Raw genomic sequence first — 20960 nt, forward strand, 5'->3', positions numbered from 1 at the left:
TCTAAATGACTGTGTCCAAAAGCTGAAATATTCTTCTACAAGCTTTCTCAGGTTGTCTCAGGGAAACATGTGAATTCAGTTTTTGTGCAACATCCTGTCAACTGAGATGCCGCCTTCTTCAATTTTTAAAGGAGTCATAGTGTTCTTTGCATAGAATATTGTGCCATCAGCAAAATAGCTTTAATGGTTTTAATTTCAGAGGCTCTTATTTTTTTTAATTTTTTTTTAGAACTGACTTGGTACCGAAGCACTAGTACTTTTGACACTAGTTATTGCTATAGTTATCATTCTAGGTGTGAACAGGCTTGTCATATATGTCACTGGGCAGCTTGGTTTTCAAACACAGCCATTGATTCATTGTTTTTATAATTTTTGGGTCAAGAAAAATTCAGAGTTTTGCAATACATTTCCTCCTCCCCTACCACGAAATGCTCGCTCTGTCTTTGCACGCTTAAATAAACAGTAAGGACACTAAAGCCTGGTTTCACTTAAGCCAGGATTAGGCTTTAGTTCAATTAGGACATTTAAGTATATTTTAGAAACGTGCCTTAGAAAAACACATGACTGGTGTCATCTTGAGACAAAACAATGACATGGACATCTTTTAAGATACACTACATTGCCAAAAGTTTTGGGACGTCTGCCTTTACATGCACATGAATTTTAATTGCATCCCATTCTTAATCCGTAGGGTTTAATATGGAGTTTGCCCATCCTTTGTAGCTATAACAGCTTCAACTCTTCTAAAAAGGCTTTCCACAAGATTTAGGAGTGTGTTTATGGGAATTTTTGACTATTCTTCTAGAAGCAGATTTGTGAAGTCAGGCACTGATGTTGGACAAGAAGGCCTGGCTCACAGTCTCAGCTCTAATTCAACCCAAAGGTGTTCTATCGGGTTGAGGTCAGGACTCTGTGCAGGCCAGTCAAGTTCCTCCAAACCAAACTCGCTCGTCCATGTCTTTATGGTCCTTGCTTTGTGCACTGGTGCGCAGTCATGTTAGAACAGGAAGGGGCCATCCCCAAACTGTTCCCACAAAGTTGGGAGCATGAAATTGTCCAAAATGTGTTGGTATGTTGAAGCATTAAGAGTTCCTTTCACTGGAACTAAGGGGCCAAGCCCAACCCCTGAAAAACAACCCCACACCATAATCCCCCCTCCACCAAACTTTACACTTGGCACAATGCACTCAGGCAAGTACCGTTCTCCTGGCAACCACCAAATCCAGACTCGTCCATTGGATTGCCAGACAGAGAAGTGTGATTCGTCACTCTGGAGAACACGTATCCGCTGCTCTAGAGTCCAGTGGCAGCGTGCTTTACACCACTGCATCCGACACTTTGCATTGCACTTGGTGATGCAAGGCTTGGATGAAGCTGCTTGGCCATGGAAACCCATTCCATTAAGCTCTCTACGCACTGTTCTTGAGCTAATCTGAAGGCTACACTAAGTGTGGAGGTCTGTAGCTATTGACTCTGCAGAAAATTGGCGACTTCTGCGCACTGTGCTCTTCAGCATGCGCTGACCCCGCTCTATCATTTAACGTGGCCTGCCACTTCGTGGCAGAGTTGCTGTTGTTCCCAATTGCTTCCACTTTGTTATAATACCACTTACCAACAGTTGACCGTGAAATATTTAGTAGTGAGGAAATTTCACGAATGGACAATGCACAGGTGGCAACCTATCACGGTACCATGCTTGAATTCACTGAGCTCCTGAGAGCGACCCATTCTTTCACAAATGTTTGTAGAAGCAATCTGCATGCCTAGGTGCTTGATTTTATACAACTGTGGCCATGGAAGTGATTGGAACATCTGAATTCAGTGATTTGGAGGGGTGTCCCAATACTTTTGGCAGTAAAGTGCATGTCAGAGGAAGTTGCTTTCAGTTAAAACAGCTCAAACATGCATTTTAGTCTGGGACTAGGCTTAAGCCTTATCTGAGAAACTGGGGGGAAATGTCATACATGCGCACTGCAATAAGTCGGCAAAAAGCAGGTTAATGTTTTTAAATGCTGAACAAAATTGGGGTAATGGGCAAAAATCTAGCTGTCTATTAATTTATGCTTAAGCCATTTATGACCTTAACTCCGATAAAGGAAAATGGGTTATGCATTTACATGACCACATGCATTGACGGCTTATTAGGCGTAAACGTGTTGTAATTTGCATGTAAATGCACCCATCAAGTACCAATACTTTTAATTTTAACAACTCTAGTTATCATTAAAGTTATCGTTCTTGGTGTGAACAGGCTTTAAGTTGTTGGACAGCTTGGTTTCAGACACAGCCATTGATTCTGCAATGGTGGTTTTCCGTTTTGCCGTGTGTGAAGTCAAATCTTGTGAGAACTGAGGACATTCACTATTGATCAGAACCTCAAAGCTCCTCTGTCTTTAATTGGCGGAGCACATATCGGATATAGAGATTAGTGGGGGCCAGACAGAAATGTAATGAAAATCAATGGCTGCGAAGTTTCATCTGATCGCTTTGTGGCTCCTGTTAATTGGCTGTTTAAAATAGAAGAAGAGAATGGTGGCAGGATGGACAGATTGAAGACTGTTAAAATGCTAAAGAAGTAGACAGGGATACAGAAAGCATAAGGATGTGATGGGAAAGTAGGAGAGTCCGTCACGTGTAAGGAATCCCCCGCCTCAGTGCTAGGTGGCGAGGAGAGCTGCATCTTAATTCGCTCAGGGCTGCCTTTGGCACGTGCTTGAGCTTCGTGACTCAATTTGCCTCAGCCTGCCTCCAGGAGAGAGAGAGCGAGGGAAAAGAGAGGCAAGGCTTCTGTTAGACTCAGAGGGGTCTACTGACAGACGTCCACCCACGCGCCAGTGTCCGCTCGCAGGCACACAGAGAACACGCAAACCCACGCTCGAGGGCAACTGTCAGCGTTACTAACACTCATGCACGCTTAGATCTGTGTACGCAAACACAATGCAATACACACTGATGCATACAGGTACACAGAGGTGAATGCACTGTGCTTGCATGTGCACATGCAAACAATTCCTCAGACGGTCGCAATGGAGAGACAGGAATGTGAAAATCTAAAAGATGCATATGGCGAAGCTCATAAACACAGCGGGTTATTGCTCACAGCTACTGGCATGTTCAGAGACTGTTTACTGCACATGCTGCATGCGTGCACGTGATCACACCGACTGCCAGCACGTTTGGTGACAGCTCCTCATGTCCGGCTCTAATGAAGACAAAGAAATCAAAGTGCTGGATTATTTACACGCTTTAGTACACATCTTTTCCAGCGAAAACGGACTAGGCTGATGGTTTGCTTTTCCTTGTGCTGCAGCAAAAAAATATTTCCACTTCTTTCTCTGTGATTCATGCTTGTCCAGGCATGAAGAAAACTGTTCCTAAGCAACATTGAGTCAACATAAATCTCGGTGTTATCTTTTTTTAGCATGCAAGTTCTGGCATTTAGTTCCTGTAGTTTAATTTGTTGGCATGGCACTATTAAAGATTGCCAGGGAATACACAAACTTATACTGTATAAGCTAAACAGGCAAAAACAATACTCACGATTATACTAACAGTGTTGGGCGTTAGCATGTTGCTAAGCTAATAATGCAATAGTACTAAGCATTTGTTGTTATTTTACAGTAGGTGAAATAAATAATGATGCACAAAAACAAATTTTTTTTTTTTTTAAAAACACAGAATCTTAATTTAGCCAAAAACCAAATCCGATATTTTCGGTTGCCGTTTCTTTTGCTAAGATAACAATGTGAGGCTCTTAAAGGTGCAGTAAGCGATTTCTGAGAAACACAGTTGATATTTGAAATCGACACACAAACAAACACTTCCTTCATTGCTCCTCCCCCAAAATGCACAAACATGCAATGCAACACAGGCAATGACTAACAGCTGCCGCATCAGACTGTCCCGTTATTATAGCTAATATTACAACAGCATGTCTTGGATCTGTGAACCAGCAAAACCAATGTTACTCACGTATCGAGCAGAAACAACACAACCTCTGCATCCGTTTTCAGGCCTTCCCACTCCAACATCTCTCCAGCGCTATTCCAGCTGTAAGCTATTCCAATATTAACACGGGTCCTACCTATTGCCTCATTGTAACCATCCTTTTTCAATTACTGTATATTCCTCTGACCTCTTTGGTAATATTTAAATTTTCAACAGCGTTTTTCAGAAATTGCTTACTGCACCTTTAAGTGTTACAACACACATCATAGTAAAATAGTTTAATTAGACTAAACTATTTTTTTTTTTTTCAATAATATATGATTAATGTTTATTTATAATCAACTTTTTGCTCTCTTCATCTACCATCTTGGTTTGTTGCAGTGCATTACCTTCTTTACAAATAATGCTGCTTTTGCATTTAGCCAAAACAGAGTATCTACATTTTGAAAAAGCTATTACAGCTAAGAAGTTTATAATCATTTTTGTTCTTTTCCTGTGACAGGTTTCTGGAAGGCCACCTGTCCCCCATCATGTGCTAGTCCACTCCTCGTGTTTGTCAACTCAAAAAGCGGAGACAACCAAGGGGTAAAATTCCTGCGTCGCTTCAAACAGCTGCTCAATCCCGCTCAGGTCTTTGACCTGGTCAACGGTGGACCTCATTTAGGGTAAGACTTGGATGTCAAAGGTCACGGAGATTGAACTATTGATCATTGTCTTAGAAGCAAATCAGTGCTTTTGCTTGTTTTGCTGGTGTTTGGATAGTTGACGTATGATGAGTCCATGCACTTTTTTACAATCAACATCCAGATTTCATATTAAAATGATATGAAATGTAAAGTGTATTTTGTCAGGTCCCATAACCATTTGTGTTATATTTTTATCCATTTTATTAACCTTTTGGCTCATTTTAATGATCCTACAGTGGGACAAATTAATTTTTAATAGAACAGATATTCCATGTGGTCTTAAACAACCGCAGGCATGATTATAAAAGAATTATAAAAACACTGTTTAAAATAGTTTTAGGTTGAATTTAGGATGTCAAGGACCCAATATGTATGTATTTCAGTTCAACTACCCAAGCCTTCTCTCACTTGAACCACTATTGTAACACTCTTTTCTCTTTTAAAGCCTTCGCTTGTTCCAAAAGTTCGATAATTTCCGAATCCTCGTGTGTGGAGGAGATGGAAGCGTTGGTTGGGTTCTGTCTGAAATCGATAAACTAAATCTTCACAAACAGGTGATTGAAGAGTACTCTACTACACCATGTAAAGCTGTCCCTGTAAGGTTAGGACTTGGCACATGAGTGTTGAGCAGATGTTTATGAGGATTTCTTAATGAACTGGCTCAGTGATATGAACCGTCTCATGTTGGCAGTGCCAGCTGGGCGTTCTGCCGCTGGGCACCGGGAATGACCTGGCACGGGTGCTTGGTTGGGGGCCGTCGTGCGATGATGACACGCAACTCCCTCAGATACTGGAGAAGCTGGAGAGAGCCAGCACGAAGATGCTGGACAGGTACAGAGCACACCCTAGCATGTGTCCAGAACTATGTCACATGTATAATATTTGTGTCGTTGGCTACATCTACAGCTGCTGTTCACAGGTGGAGTATAATGACGTATGAGATCAAAATACCTCCCAAACACAGCTGCCCCGTCACACCTGAGGAGGCAGAGGATGGCCAGGTACTAGCAACACATTAACTGCAATGCATACATCTACTTCAACACCATTAAATGGGTTGCTGACATGTCACAGTGTCACATGCTACACTTTATCTAAGACCAAGTGTCGCAAAAATATTACAAAGACAATACATAGCACATCTTTGAGTTCTGTTTCAATCACTGTACACAAAAGAAAACATTCAGCACATCCATTGTAGTCCGCTTCGCTAACAAATGGCTCTTATAACCTGGTTCTATTTTTTAAAAAGACTCACAAATCAGTCTGAAACTTTAAAGTTATTTGTTTGAATTGGTTTAACGACTGAATTGGATGGAGCAAATTAACACCTAAATCACTTACTGAACCTTAAACCGTTATTATTAATCAAAATTAAGAGACTGTTACTAATATTTGTAATTGAGATTTGTGAGACTTAATACGTTTCTCAAGTTTCTCAGACTTAATAATCTCAGCAGAATTACTTATTCTGCATCCCTTGAATGCTCATTTATGAAATATTTTGGCTAATTTGATTATGCGTTTTAGCTACCAGCAACAAATTTTACTATGTGTAAAATCCATTCAGCAGCATTTCATTCAGTCCAATTCGGTCTGAATGAAATGCTTCAATTTTACTATGTGTAAAATCCATTCAGCAGCATTTCATTCAGTCCAATTCGGTCCGCGGGCAAAATCCAGTCATTTCCATTGGAGTCCAAGTGATCAGGAATTTCAAGAGGGCAAAAGATTCCCCCACGCTGCCCTAATGAAAAAAAACTATACCAAAATGGATTTAAATACACATATTTCATACTGTATTTAGTATACTACAAATCTATTAACAAATTTACTGACATATCGCTTGAGACTTACTGATATAAATATTATAATTCAACTTTATTTGGAATACTTCTTTATTGCACAATGCACATTTCTTAATATTAAGCCTAAAATGTGTTTTAATGTCACTATTAGTAAGGATAGTATGATTTCTGTATAATATCAGTCTTAAAATGTAACATATTTAAAGTGAACCTAAAGTATACTTGCAATAGTTCCATTTTAGCACACTCAAATATACTTAAGTATATCTTAAGTATACACTTAAGTATAAGCGTTGACCAATAGAAAGCTGTTTGATTTGAAAGTAACTTCTGTGTGAGTGGTGCTTCATACATCGCTGCACTTTTCTTTTTTTTTGCCCCAAAAAAATTCAGATTTTGAGAAAATGAGAAAATATTGTGTAGATTCTCTCTGGGCTTGCTGATTATTGAATGATTGTTCATATAATGAGTATGTTCATATAATAATCATGTAAAAAAAAAAAAACTTAAAATGCTACAAAATATTTTTTTTATCATATAGTTTTCATTTCTCCGGAAATGTTACTTTTTTCTCTCTCGCCCAGCTATTGCAATTAATGAATATGAATATGATGTGTGATGAGCATAGGTGGCTTTAGTTACAGATATCTGCTTATGAGGATTCAGTGGCTGCTCATCTCACAAAGATCCTGAACTCAGATCAGCACTCAGTGGTCATATCTTCATCAAAGTGAGTCGTCAGTCTCACACCATACAGTTCCTATTCCACCACTAACAGAACAAACAGAAGCTACTATAAAGGCAGAGCTCCTCTCATCTTCTCTCTTCTCCTCCAGGGTATTGTGTGAGACGGTGAAGGAATTTGTGGCCAAAGTTGGGAAGTGTTATGAGAGAAGCAGTGACAGCACTGTGGAAGCTGATGCGCTGGCCCTCAAAGTGAGTCTGTGATGTTTCACATCATGACCTCTGACACTTCTCTAAGTCATTACTCAACAGAAATACGATGAAAATGCAGTACAAACCTATTCATCCCTTTGTTCTCTATCAGCAGTGTACGATTCTGAATGAGAAGCTGGACTCGCTCCTGCAGACGCTGAATTTGGAGGCCCAGGCCATGACGCCCTCAGCCCTCACCACACCACCCATCGTGGAGGAGGAGGTGGAGGAGGAAGAGCTGGATGAAGAGGAAGATCTGAGTGAAGAGTCTATAACGGAGCTGAAGGAGAACGAGACCGAGAAGGGCTCTGCCCATAAGCTCTTCAGACCCCGCGAGCAGCTTGTGCTGAGAGCCAACAGCCTGAAGAAAGCACTCAGACAGATCATCGAGCAGGCGGAGAGAAGTATGATTGTCCAGCTTGTCTTTTGAATAGAAAAGCAACACTTGATCTGTTGCGTACAGAATGCTGCTCTGAATATAGTAATCACATGACATGAATTGATTATTTTCAAAGGAATTAGCCACAATTACGTTTAAAGTTTTAGAATGGGACCTGAGTGTTCTTCTTGATCTTCAGGGATTTCTTTTAATTTAAATGGGGGATCAACATGCCTGTCAATAAATCTATAGTTCAATCTATAAATCTATCTAAATCTAGTTTTTAGCAATACTCTGTAATACCCAGTCTTTAGGGCTGTGAAATGTATATATATATATATATATATATATATATATATATATATTTTTTTTTTTTTATTCCTTTTTTTTCTTTCTTTTTTTTTTTTTTTTACAAATACACATTTTTGAAAAACACAAATATTTTCATGAATATTCAAACATGAACTAACCATGAGGAATACATTTGTTACCGAATTTGTTAATCTTTGTTAACGTAACGTGCTTTAACTAATGTTAACAAATACAACCTTTGATTTTAATAATGTATTAGTAAATGTTGAAATTAACATTTACAAAGATTAATAAATGCTGTAAAAGTACAGTAAAAGTAAAATTTATTCGAGTAAAAGTGCTGTTTATTATTAGTTCATGTTAACAAATGTAGTTAACTAATGAAACCTTATTCTAGTGTTACCATTATATATATATATATATATAAAATAAAAAAATACATATATAATATTTAAAGAAGATTGTAAAATGTGTTTTCTGTAATTCTGTAAAAAAAAAGTAATTCTGCACACTTTTATACTAAAAAAATGGTTTGTTTGCCAAATTTGTCAGTTAATTTTCACTAAATTAACACGGGTACGTGATATTGGCCCATTTTCATGTATTTTAATTAAATATAACAATACTGAGTGATAAAAATCCATATTTACTTCAGTACTTCTTTTTTAAAAGATTAAGTAATACCACATGGGAACATCCAAGATTATTTCCTAGTGATGAATCACACAAATCAGAGTTTTGAATTGATACATTGCAAAAGACAGTTACAAGTGATTCATGGAAATAAACTGAATTTAGCAATTCTAGTTGCATTTCTGTTTTAAAGTCAGTGTGAAGTGATATAAGAGTAGTTCTTGATATCAGTCACAAAAAGAGTTGTTTCAGAGCTGGAGCAGTTCACAAGACAAGAACAGTCTAGTGATGTTCACAATGTTGCTTAATGTTATACCTCCTGCAAAATCATGAATATGTATGAATATATAATATATTATAATATTGTAATATTATGTATTACCCAGCTCTACCTTATTGTATGTGTCCACGTAAAGAAGTGCACGAGTAAGATGGTTGTGTTTCTCTGTGCTGTAGTGGTGGATGAGCAGAACGCTCACACAGAGGAGCAGGAGCTGCAGTCTCCCAATGACTTCAGGAAGGACAGCGAGGACGAAAACAAAGACAACGAGAAGGACGAGGACACTAAAGAACTGGAATCTCTGCCCTGTGAGTTCACACTTTTAAATCTTAAACATGCTGTCGCTGTTATCCGTTTCCTGCGAGACACAAAGTGTTCTTGCTTACCGGCCATAAAAGCTAAATCCTCCATTGGGTTGCATGTGAATGTGATGGAGCCATTGAAAAGCGTGCGTGAAAAGGCTATTCTTTCCAAAGAGTGGAATGATGTACTGTGCACACACAGTATCCACATTTTCTGTATGCTTGGAATACAGAGATGATTTATTATAGTTATATACAATTACACAGGAGTAACTCTGCACTAGGTACTACTGTACTTCACCACAATGCTATTCTCATGACTTGACTTTCCATTACCAGTGTGGGAAAATAAAGGGAAGTAATATTAGTCATGGTTTTAAACATCTCTTTTTAGACTCATTTGATCAGACTGTTAAAAGTCTGTGGTTAGAGTTAGGGGGGTCAGGGCATTCTTGCACAAAATTACATTCAAAATACAAAATAACCCGCCACTCGTGTGCTGCATGATGAGATTTGCTGTTTGAAATATGTTGTTTGAATAATGCCTACTAACATAAACACATAGTAGTGAGTATACAGTACATATGGCACAGTATTCAGTATGTTAATATTCCATTCTGAGCATAACTGCCTTTTCAGCATATTACCCAGCTATCCTGATCTTGCTCTCTATTTAGGATGGATAGTGTGTGTGAATTGAGAATGAGTCCTTGTTTCTGATCTGAAGTATTTGAATGTGTGTGTCTGAAAGGGTTAGTGCTGCCCTCTAGTGACAAATTTTAGTAAGTTTCAATTTAATGTAGCAATAAAAAATAAATTAAAAAAAACGCAACATAAATGTTTTTGTAGACATAGGCTTGTAAATGGCTTGTAGACATAATAAAAACACACTACTTTTATTTCTAAAACATTGTATTTTATTAGGGTTTATTTTTAAAAGGCTTTTAGACACATTACTCTTTGTTGTTAAAAAATATTATTATTAGCCTATTATTATTATTATTATTAGGGTTTTTATTAAAAAAAAACACAAAAAGGCTTATAGACACATTAAAACACATTACTCTTTGTTGTTAAAAATATTATTATTGTTATTATTATAATATTCTGGTTTATTTTTAATAAATAAAACCAAATAAAAGGTTTTTAGACACATTGAAACACATCACTCTTAGTTGTTTAAAAAACAAGTAATTACTCTTAAAAACACTTTCATCTTAGTTGTTAAACATATATTTATTATTATTAATATTATATTCTGGTTTATTTTCTATAAATAAACCCTAAAAAAGGCTTTTAGACACATTAAAACACATTACTCTTAGTTGTTTAATAAAAATAATAATAATAATAATTACTCTTAAAAACATTCATCTTAGTTGTTAAAAATATATTTATTATTATTATATTATGTTTTATTTTTTATGAATAAACCCCCCCAAAAAAGGCTTTTAGACACATTAAAACACATAACTCTTAGCTGTTTAAAAAACAAATAATCTTTCTTAAAAACATTCATCTTAGTTGTTAAAAATATATTTATTATTATTATATTAGGTTTTATTATTTTTTTATAAATAAACCCCAATAAAAGCCTTTTAGACAAATTAAAACACATTATTCTTAGTTGTTTAAAAAACAAATAATTACTCTACAAAAACACATTCATCATAGTTGTTAAAAATATATTATTATTCTTTTATCTGGGTTTATTGTTCATAAATACACCCTAAAACGTCTTTTAGACACGTTAAAACACATTACTCTTAGTTACAGTTGTTTTTATAAAGCCAGAGTGCTCTAAATGGGAATACAAGCTTTTGTTTTGCGCAATTGCCCAATAACACAATCTTTTTCCTTCAGAAGGTTCGGGATTTCCTTACAGCTTACAGACCGTTAGTTTATAGCTGTAAATATATCTGTAGGTTTCCCAGAGGATCCCTGCACTATATTTCTCTCCATAGAGAACACATCTTTGTTTGCTGGACAGTGGCTCTTCCTGTTTACACAGAGGCCTGCAGTCCGCTCATGTTTCCAGTGAGGCATGAAAGTTGGTCCAGTCCCTCAGGGTCTCCATTTCTCCTGCGTCTCTTAGCTGTTAAGTGGCCTTGATGTGTTTTGGTTTGTTTATGTGGTTTTCGTTCTGCTGAATCTGCTGGATCTGCTGGATCTGCTTTACGGTGGCTTTTTCACTTCTTGTTGAGCGCCAGTGACCAGATGCGCGGGTTATTCTTACATGATGGAAAAAGTTGCGCGTTTACAAAACAGCATTAGATTTTGCTGCGTAATGGACACTTGGGCAGATATTGCTGTGATGAATGAGTCTGTTGTACACATGACTTCATGTTTTTGTACTGTGTTTGTGCTTCTGCAGTGGCTAAGTCACCATGTTCGCCTCCAGAGAGGCGTATCAGTCGCAGCACGCAGTCCTGCGGCTCCTTTTCCATCACTCCCTTCACCACAAGCAAGGAAAACCTGCCTGTTCTCAACACACGCATCATCTGTCCCGGTATGACCACATGACATTACCCCATGTGACAACTGACAAGAAAACTGAGACCACGAGACCATGTTAAAGGGATAGCTCACCCCAAAATGACATTTCTGGCATCATTTACTCACCCTCATGTTGTTCCAAACCTGTATGACTTTTGATTTTCCACTAAACACAAAGGGAGATGTTAGGTACAATTTCTGAGCTGCTCTTTTCCATACAGTGAAAGTGAATTAGTGACCCGTGGTTGCTAAGCTTTTGAAAGAATTCATAAAAGCAGTCCAAATGTGCTTAATTGCATGGAATTTATCATTAAAAAAATTAACACTTCAAATTAACACACTTAAGTACATTTTGCAATAATGTCAATTTAAAAGTTTCACTATAAAGTGCATTTTAAATCATTGTTTAAAAAAACTTCTTTTTTTTCTCTTTAACAAAGTACACTTATGATGTGTTGACATTAAAGCTCATGTAAATTACTTGATTATCATTTTAGTCGTAGTGTGTTATTTGATATTACATTTAAAGTTCATATGTTATATATACACATCATTACAAATGTGCAATTACAAATATATTTAAGTAAATGACACACAGTACAGTAGAAATTACACTAAAGTATATTTTAGTTCACCATAAATGTTTGTAAGTATATCCGGCTGTACACTTTAACCATATTTCAAAGACAATAGAAGTAAATATAAAATTACAAATAAAGATGTACTTAAGTCATACTTAAGTGGGTGAAAAAGCAGCCTAAATTTCAACTAATTGCATTTAAAATAAATTTAAAATATAATACATTTTCATTTCATTGCAATTAACGTTTGCAAAACCAATACATTCAGTTTGCACTTACATGTATTATTTCCATATTAAGTACACTTTCCCTTGGTTTCACAAACAAGGCTTAAGCTTAGTCCCAGACTAAAATGCATGTTTGAGCTGTTTTAACTGAAAGCAACTTGCACTGACATATTTTAAAATATCTCAGTGCCATTGTTTTGTCTCTAGATGCATACCAGTAATGTTTTTTTTTTCTTAGGCAAGTTTATAAAAGCTACTTACACTGAACAAAATTATAAACGCAACACTTTTGTTTTTGCCCCCATTTTTCATGAGCTGAACTCAAAGATCTAAGACTTTTTCTATGTACACAAAAGGCCTATTTCTATTTCAAATCTGTCTAAATCTCTGTTAGTGAGCACTTCTCCTTTGCCGAGATAATCATCCACCTCACAGGTGTGGCATATCAAGATGCTGATTAGACAGTATGATTATTGCACAGGTGTGCAGTTAGTGAGTAACACAGATTTAGACAGATTTGTGAACAATATTTGAGAGAAATAGGCCTTTTGTGTACATAGAAAAAGTCTTAGATCTTTGAGTTCAGCTCATGAAAAATGGGGGCAAAAACAAAAGTGTTGCGTCTATAATTTTGTTCAGTGTAAATGACTAATTGAACTAAGGCCCAATCCTAGCTTAATCTAAGCCCTGCCTGTGAAACCAGGCCTAAAAGTACTAATAGTGTACTTATTTTTTACAAGGAAAGGTTTCTGTGAGGAATTTTGATTTAATTTAAATAATTTCAGTCCTACATTTCAGTCTGTTCCTCACACACCTCAGACATTTGGAATATAGTGCAATGTAAGTCATAGGGACCATTTTTCTTGTACTTTTGAGGTTTTGTTTTTTGGAGTTTCTGGAACTTTTCCTGTTCTCTGGAAAAGAACAGCATCAACATTCTGTCAAAAATCTTCTTTTGTGTTTCACTAACAAAATAAAGTTATAAAGGGTTAGAACATCATGAGGGTGAGTAAATCATGACAGAACTTCATTTCAATGGTAGACATGATTTTAATTATGGTTTGCTGATTCTTGTTTGAGTGTCCTGAAATCTCCCGTTGATCTTTTGGTTGGTCTTCAGGTCTGCGGGCTGGTCTTGCTGCCTCCATCGCTGGAAGCTCCATTATCAGTAAGATGCTGCTTGCCAACATAGATCCATTTGGTGCCACTCCCTTCATCGATCCAGACCTGGACTCATTGTAAGAGCTTCACTTTCCTTTCTCTTGTTGAAGTTTATCTTAAAGGTATTTGCAAATCTTACATGAGTATTTTTTCTTACAGAGAGGGCTATTCGGAGAAGTGTGTGATGAATAACTACTTTGGGATTGGCTTAGATGCAAAGATCTCACTGGAGTTCAACAACAAACGTGAGGAGCACCCAGAGAAATGCAGGTAGTTCAAGATTTCAGCACAGTCTTCTTTCGTGTACTGCATTTAGCTAAAACACCTTTGACATGGACTCAGTGACTTACTGGTATTTCTCTGACAATCCAGAAGTCGTACTAAAAACATGATGTGGTACGGAGTTCTGGGGACGAAAGAGCTTCTGCAGCGGACCTATAAAAACTTGGAGCAGAAAGTTCAGCTAGAGGTGAGCTGAATGAAAGGCATTTTCAACTAATGACATAAAACATGAAAAAGTAACAACAACAACAAAAAAATAATACCTGGCCACGCCCAAAATGGCTAAACACTTGTCTGAACCACAAATTATTGGTCAGAAAATTCACAAAATTTAACATTGCTGTCTCAGAAAAACATCAAAGACAGAAGTTTTTGGCAGAATATGGGAAGTTGTGTGTGGAGTGATGAATCACAATGAAACATGAGAGATGCTCCAGAGCAGTGTCTTCAAAAATCTGCTGAGAAATATAATAATAAATGCATCTCTACCACAGTGAAGTGTGGAGGAAGAGCTGTCATTGTGTGCGGAGGCTTTTTAGCTGCTGGTACCGTATTATCAGGGAGCTACCTCACTGTGAAAGTCATTTAATGAGTCATTTAATGAATTAATTTAATGAATTAAGTCATTGGAATTCAGGAGAGTATTGCAGAATGGCTTGCTTTCAACAAATGAAAATTTGTTTTCTAAAGAGGAATGATCAGATGTTATTTTCCTGCCCAAATTGCAAAGACAACCAAGAAGTAGCTTGAAAACAAGTTTATCAGGCTCATGTTTCGGCCTGTCAGAGTCCAGTTTTGAAGCCTATAGTGAATATTTGGTCTCACATTAAACTCAAACAAACTGGGAGACATTTTTCAACTTCTCATGAACTCTTTGAAGCCATTAATATTGAGTGGAACAGCACTGACTCTTCCTCCTGTAAAAAGCTGTCTGCAAATTAGGAAGGGTATTCTGTGCCAAGTTACTTTATCTACAGTATTTGTGCAATTCTTGCTAATTCCCTGACCAGTGATTTGTGATTAATGATTAAATGATTAAATGACCACTGAATATTTTAAATGTTTCCTTTGTCCCATTATATATATATATATATATATATATATATATATATATATATATATATATATATATATATATATATATATATATCTTTAAATGTGACCCTGGATCACAAAACAAGTCGCACGGGTATATTTGTGGAAATAGCCAACAAAACATTGTATGGGTCAAAATTATCGATTTTTCTTTTAGGCCAAAAATCATCAAGATATTAAGTAAAGATCATGATCCATGAAGATATTTTGTAAATTTCCCACCTTAAATATATAAAAAATGTATTTTTGTGAGTGGATGCAGCACAATCGCCAATAGAAATGGACAACTTTAAAGGCGATTTTCTCAATATTTCGATTTTTCTGCACCCTCAGATTCCATATTTTCAAATAGTTTTATCTAGGCCAAATATTGTCATATCCTAACAAACCATACATCAATGTAAAGATTATGTATTCAGCTTTCAGATGATGTATAAATCTCAATTTAAAAAAAAATTACCCATAAGACTGATTTTGTGGTCCAGGGTCACAAATCATCTGCTTTTTGAATATTACTGAAGTCTATGTATGTGTGTGTATATATATACATTGTATAAGTATTCAATAATATTCGAAGGGCAGATGATTTAAAGATAAGGATTTTACAAAAACATTTCGTCTACTTAATTAAAGATTTTAGAGTTTGACATAAATAGAATAATGTAAATTCCCATGGGGATTTTAATAATGTATATTTCTAGGTCTAGAAATCACATTTTAATATTATGCTACCTCATACTGTGTATCCATGTTTTTCAAGACCATGTAAATGGTTCTTCTAAGAAAAAAAAAAACTGTTGTTGAGGTAGTGATTTAAACCAAGAAATATATTGTTTTGTATTTGTTTTAGCTTATTTAAGTACTTGTTTTTTCTTGTTTTAAAATTATTTGAAATCATCTTGAGGCCTCCTTAGGAAGTTTGCTGAGGCCCCCTAGTGGGCCCTGGACCCCTGGTTGGGAATCACTGATTCACTGAAACAGAATTTGTGCCTTGATTTGTGCTTTTAAAAAGTAATAGGACACCAGTTTGTACCGTATTGTCAAATGTTGTCTAAGGTTGAACAATCAACACTGATTTAAAGGCAACAGCTGCTGGAACTGAACCTCTTCTCGAGCAGAATTTGAAGCGTTTGTCCCAGTTTTATATCCAGTGCTCCTCATGGTTGTGTGATTGATTCTGCAGTGTGACGGCCAGTACATCCCACTCCCCAGCCTCCAGGGAATCGCTGTGCTGAACATCCCTAGCTACGCTGGGGGAACCAACTTCTGGGGCGGCACCAAAGAGGATGACGTAAGTGATGATGCTAGAGGTCATGAGGGTTTCTCTCTTCAAACTGACTCTGAGTTGTAAACTAAGAGTTGAAATATGACACCATGTAGAGAGGAAATGCTCTGGAGTTGTTTAATTAAGAGGATAAGTTTGCCCTGTGTTGACTGGTGTTGTCTAACGCGCAGCTGGCTCTGGTCAAAACCTTTTCAACCCCGGGGTGACACGGGTCTTTGTTCGCAACAAGTGTCCTCTTGGCAGCTGGTTTGTTTTAGCTCACATGGCCTCTTTCAGGGTGAGGTTACCTCCGGACACCGTGTGTGCGCTACAGCGTCTAGTTACAGAAGGGAAGAGTGCTTAGGAAGAGATCTGTAATTTTGGACTGGACATTCGAGGACCCAGTTCAAAAAAATTTCATTCTCAAGTCCACTAAGTGTTTTCATAGAGGAAAGAGTAATTAACCCTGTAAAGCATGACTATAGTTTGAAAAAAACTAATTTTTTTAAATTGAACAGTTTGTTGAACCCTTAGCTATCATATTTGACACATAAAGCTTTTATGGTTCATATAGTATGATATGGTGAGAAGAATATGGAGCTCATAGTTTTCAAAAATACACAATTTGGTGCAGTTTCTGATATTTATTTGGGCTAAAAGACATAACAGAATACCAGACTACTTATATACAATGCATAAAAATATCAGTTGTCACACTATATTTCAGTTAATACTTAAATTCTTATTTTTATGTTCAAAGCTCTGTAGTTTTTATTGTGGGGGGCAAAACATGAGGATTGATAGATGTACACAATAAGCATTCCTCAAAAACCTTTTCTATCATATTTGAATCGTGCATTTTAAACATGATTTTTCAAAAGAATAAATCAAGTAAATCTTGCTTCAGTCCAGTAAATATTCAACTTGAAATATTAATAACAATAAGTTATTCTTATGTTTACTTTATAAAAATCAGTACAGATTTCACAAAAAAAAGACACTTCTATCACAACCTAAATGGGAAATTTTTTACAATCATACTAAAAGGCCTTTTACTTGCCAAAAATCTATGAATTTTCAATCAGAGGACAGAAGGCATGTAGTAGATTGTGAAGTTGTTATTATGTTGATCGTTCGGACTTTTGAAGCCTTAGAAATGTGCATATCAAATATGATATAGTAGGCTAGTAATTATTTATTTTTTCTGTTGTGAATCTTGAGTGTGAGCCTGTAGGGAGCCCCCTAGTGGTGGTAAGCTATTTTCATGATTTTTTTCTTTTCTTTTCATGCAGATATTTTGTGCCCCTTCATTTGATGATAAAATTTTGGAAGTGGTCGCTGTGTTCGGTAGTATGCAGATGGCTGTCTCAAGGGTGATCAAACTGCAGCATCACCGTATTGCACAGGTAAGCACAACTCACACACAAATGACAGATCTGTAAAGTATGTGAGTAATGGTGATAGAGATGTGTAACTCACCTCAACCCTCTCAGTGTCGCACGGTGAAGATCACCATTCTGGGAGATGAAGGAGTGCCTGTCCAGGTGGACGGAGAGGCCTGGATTCAACCTCCTGGACTCATCAAGATTCAGCACAAGAACCGGGCCCAGATGCTGACAAGAGACCGGGTGAGTGATTCTGGAGAAACAGTATTACCATAGAACAGTGGAAAAGAACAGTTCAAGGAATAATTCATTCAAAATGGCATCATTAACACTAACGTTCAGACGTTTGGGGTCTCTCATGCTCACCAAGGCTAAATTTATTTGATCAAAAATACAATAAAAACAGTAATATTGTAAAATATTATTACAATTTAAATAATTATTTGAAATATTTTTATTTTATTTTTTAAATTTCTTATTATCCACAGTTGTGCTGCTTAATATTTTTCTGGAAACCGTGATACATTTGATACATCAGGGTTCTTTGATGAATAGAAAGAACAGCATTTATTTGAAATATAAATATTTTGTTACATTATAAATGCCTTTACTGTGACTTTTGATCAATGTAATGCATCCTTGCTGAATCAGAACGTCATTTTCTTACTGACCCCAAACTTTGGACATTAGTGTATATCTCTCTCATGTTGTTTTGACCATTTTTGTCTCTGTTGTTCTATGAAAGACAAAAAGGAGATGTTAGGCAGAATGGTTTGTTTTCCATCCACTCTCAAAGGAAAGTGGATAGTGGTTTATACTGACAACAAGCTCCAAGAAGCACAATAGAATTATCATAAATACTGTCAATAAGACATGTGTGCAATATTCCAAGTCTTCTTAAGATAAACTATAGCTTCTGGTGTCGGAGAAGCATAAGGCTGATTAAATTATCACAAAAAAACTCAAATAGAGGTGTTGTGTGCGATGTGTTAAAAAAAACATAATGTTATTGTAGTTCTAGGCTAAATGTGAGCATGCATTTACTCCTCTCACTTGCACAAAAACAGATTCAGTTTTCCTCAAAATGAATAAAAACAGCGAAATGCAAACTCTAAATACTAGGCATACCTGCAATAATTAAAAATGTTAAATTACACAAATATACTTTATGTATTTAATCTCACTTAATTAGGTAAAATCTTTGCTGCTGACCTTCAAGTATGCAATTCAGCTTTTATCAGTAATAGTAAGCAAAAATGACTAGATAAACCTCACATTTGTGTTTCATATTTTTTGTATACAGTATATTGCTGAAGAGTATTGAACTTTCTTTTTCTGCATGCATTCACAAATGGCAGCCAAGCTGGTTTGTTTGAGTGGTGCCCTCTACTGTACAGACGTGAATTTGCATTTCTTCAAATCAATTAATTGGCTTATTCATTTCACTTTTGATGTTAACTATTGTTTGTTTTTGTTTTTTGTTATTAACAAACAAGCAGAGAGAAAGTGATGTAAAAGTAACGTAACAAATTACTTTCTTTAAAAAGTAACTAAGTAACACAATTAGTTACTTTTTTAGCGAGTAGCGTAATATTGTAATGCATTACTTTTAAAAGTAACTTTCCCCAAGACTGTGAAAATGATAAAACTGTAAAATTTGGTTTGGGGAAGCACTACCGAAGAGGAGATTTCTAGCTCAATGCAGGAGAAAAAACTCATTTTGAGAAAACAGCCTCTAAAGGTATGTATTGTAATTTAAATCAACGACTCAAACGTAATAAACGTAACACTTAAATGTATTTTGGATGTTTTCTTTCCACTAGTCTGAAATAAGAAATGCTATGGAAGCAAAATAGCCCAAAATCTCAAAATTGACCAGTGCCTGAATAAACGCTTTTGCCTGTAGTGTCAAAGATCAGGAAACCAGTCCAGATCTGTCACCACTGGGCTGTTTGTGTAAATTGTGTGTATCCTTTCTTAACCTTCCTAACATTGGATGTTAAAACTCACCGTCCTTTAAATGACTTCTGTATTTGTTTTCAATAAAGGCATTTGAAAACACATTGAAGTCTTGGGAGGATAAACTGAAATACGACAAGCCTCCGCTGAGGCCTCACCTGTATCCTCAGCATTCTGTGGATCTGGCCACCGAGGAGGAGGCCGCGCTCATCCAGATGTGCGCTCGAGCCGCTGAGGATCTCATCACCAGGATCTGTGAGGCTGCCAAAAACTTCCAACTCCTCGAGCAGGAGCTGGCCCACGCCGTCAACGCCTCTTCACACGCCATCAACAAAACACACCCCAAGTTCCCCGAGGTGAGCGACGCCAGCACTGAAGGACTGTTCACACCACTGCCATTGATTACTGATCAAAAATATACTTTCCCTCCTTATAAAACAACGACAGCTCACCACAGTATTATATTTTGGGTTGGGTGTGAAAGAGTTCAGAGGTACATTGTTTTGTCTTTAATTTTGTGCAAAAAATCAATATGGAACTATAAGCCATGAATAAAATCAGCCAGCTCCAAATGCGAATCAAACGTTGATTTGAAGTAAAAGTATTGAAAGATCGGACAAAATGTACAGGACAGAGGGAAAAAGGTTTGTTCTCAAATTCTTTTATGCTCTTCGCTTGAAGCATTGTGGATTACTTAACTGAATCAAAATCAAGCTATAATATAAATGTATAGTCATTCATTTTAGGCATGCAATATACACTTGCGTTCAAAAGTTTAGGGTCAGTAAGGTTTTTTTTATATATAAATATATGAAATTAATACTTTTATTCAGCAAGGATGCATTAAATTGATCAAAAGTGACAGTACAGACATTTATAATGTTACAAAAGTTTTCTATTTCAAATAATTAGTGTTCTTTTGAACTCTATTAATTAAAGTGAATCAAAGAATATTAAGCAGCGCAACTGTTTTTACCATTGATAGTAATAAGAAATGTTTCTTGAGAATCAAATCAGCATATTAGAATGTGACATTGAAGACTGGAGTATTTTTGATCAAATAAATGCATCTTTGAACATAAGACACAATTCTCTGATTGGTGGCTCTACTAGCGTTTGTAGATTTACACTATTATACACTTTTTTTTAAGCACATAAAATCGCTTCCCGATCTCAGAGCTCATGGTAGTTTTGAATGGAAAATGAATGGTATTTTTACATTAGGA

At 36.4% G+C, this 20960-nt stretch overlaps 1 protein-coding gene across 7 annotated transcripts in view; it reads left to right on the forward strand.

The window, feature by feature from the left end:
* dgkh (diacylglycerol kinase, eta) overlaps positions 1–20960 on the forward strand; it is a 91869-nt gene that overhangs the window by 57072 nt on the left and 13837 nt on the right. For 5 of the 7 annotated variants that reach the window (XM_084122201.1, XM_084122202.1, XM_084122199.1 and 2 more), the window contains 16 exons: positions 4451–4613; positions 5080–5188; positions 5326–5465; positions 5554–5635; positions 7081–7172; positions 7279–7378; positions 7491–7782; positions 9159–9290; positions 11659–11793; positions 13709–13826; positions 13909–14019; positions 14122–14218; positions 16310–16417; positions 17683–17796; positions 17884–18018; positions 19824–20090. In XM_084122201.1, the coding sequence (XP_083978327.1) occupies positions 4451–4613; positions 5080–5188; positions 5326–5465; positions 5554–5635; positions 7081–7172; positions 7279–7378; positions 7491–7782; positions 9159–9290; positions 11659–11793; positions 13709–13826; positions 13909–14019; positions 14122–14218; positions 16310–16417; positions 17683–17796; positions 17884–18018; positions 19824–20090 (2195 nt within the window). The remainder of the gene's footprint in view (positions 1–4450; positions 4614–5079; positions 5189–5325; positions 5466–5553; positions 5636–7080; positions 7173–7278; positions 7379–7490; positions 7783–9158; positions 9291–11658; positions 11794–13708; positions 13827–13908; positions 14020–14121; positions 14219–16309; positions 16418–17682; positions 17797–17883; positions 18019–19823; positions 20091–20960) is intronic. The other 2 variants (XM_084122200.1, XM_084122204.1) reach the window with 1 other exon arrangement.

The sequence above is a fragment of the Abramis brama genome (genome assembly GCF_963993115.1).
Source record: "Abramis brama genome assembly, chromosome: 8".
NCBI classification, from domain to species: domain Eukaryota; kingdom Metazoa; phylum Chordata; class Actinopteri; order Cypriniformes; family Leuciscidae; genus Abramis; species Abramis brama.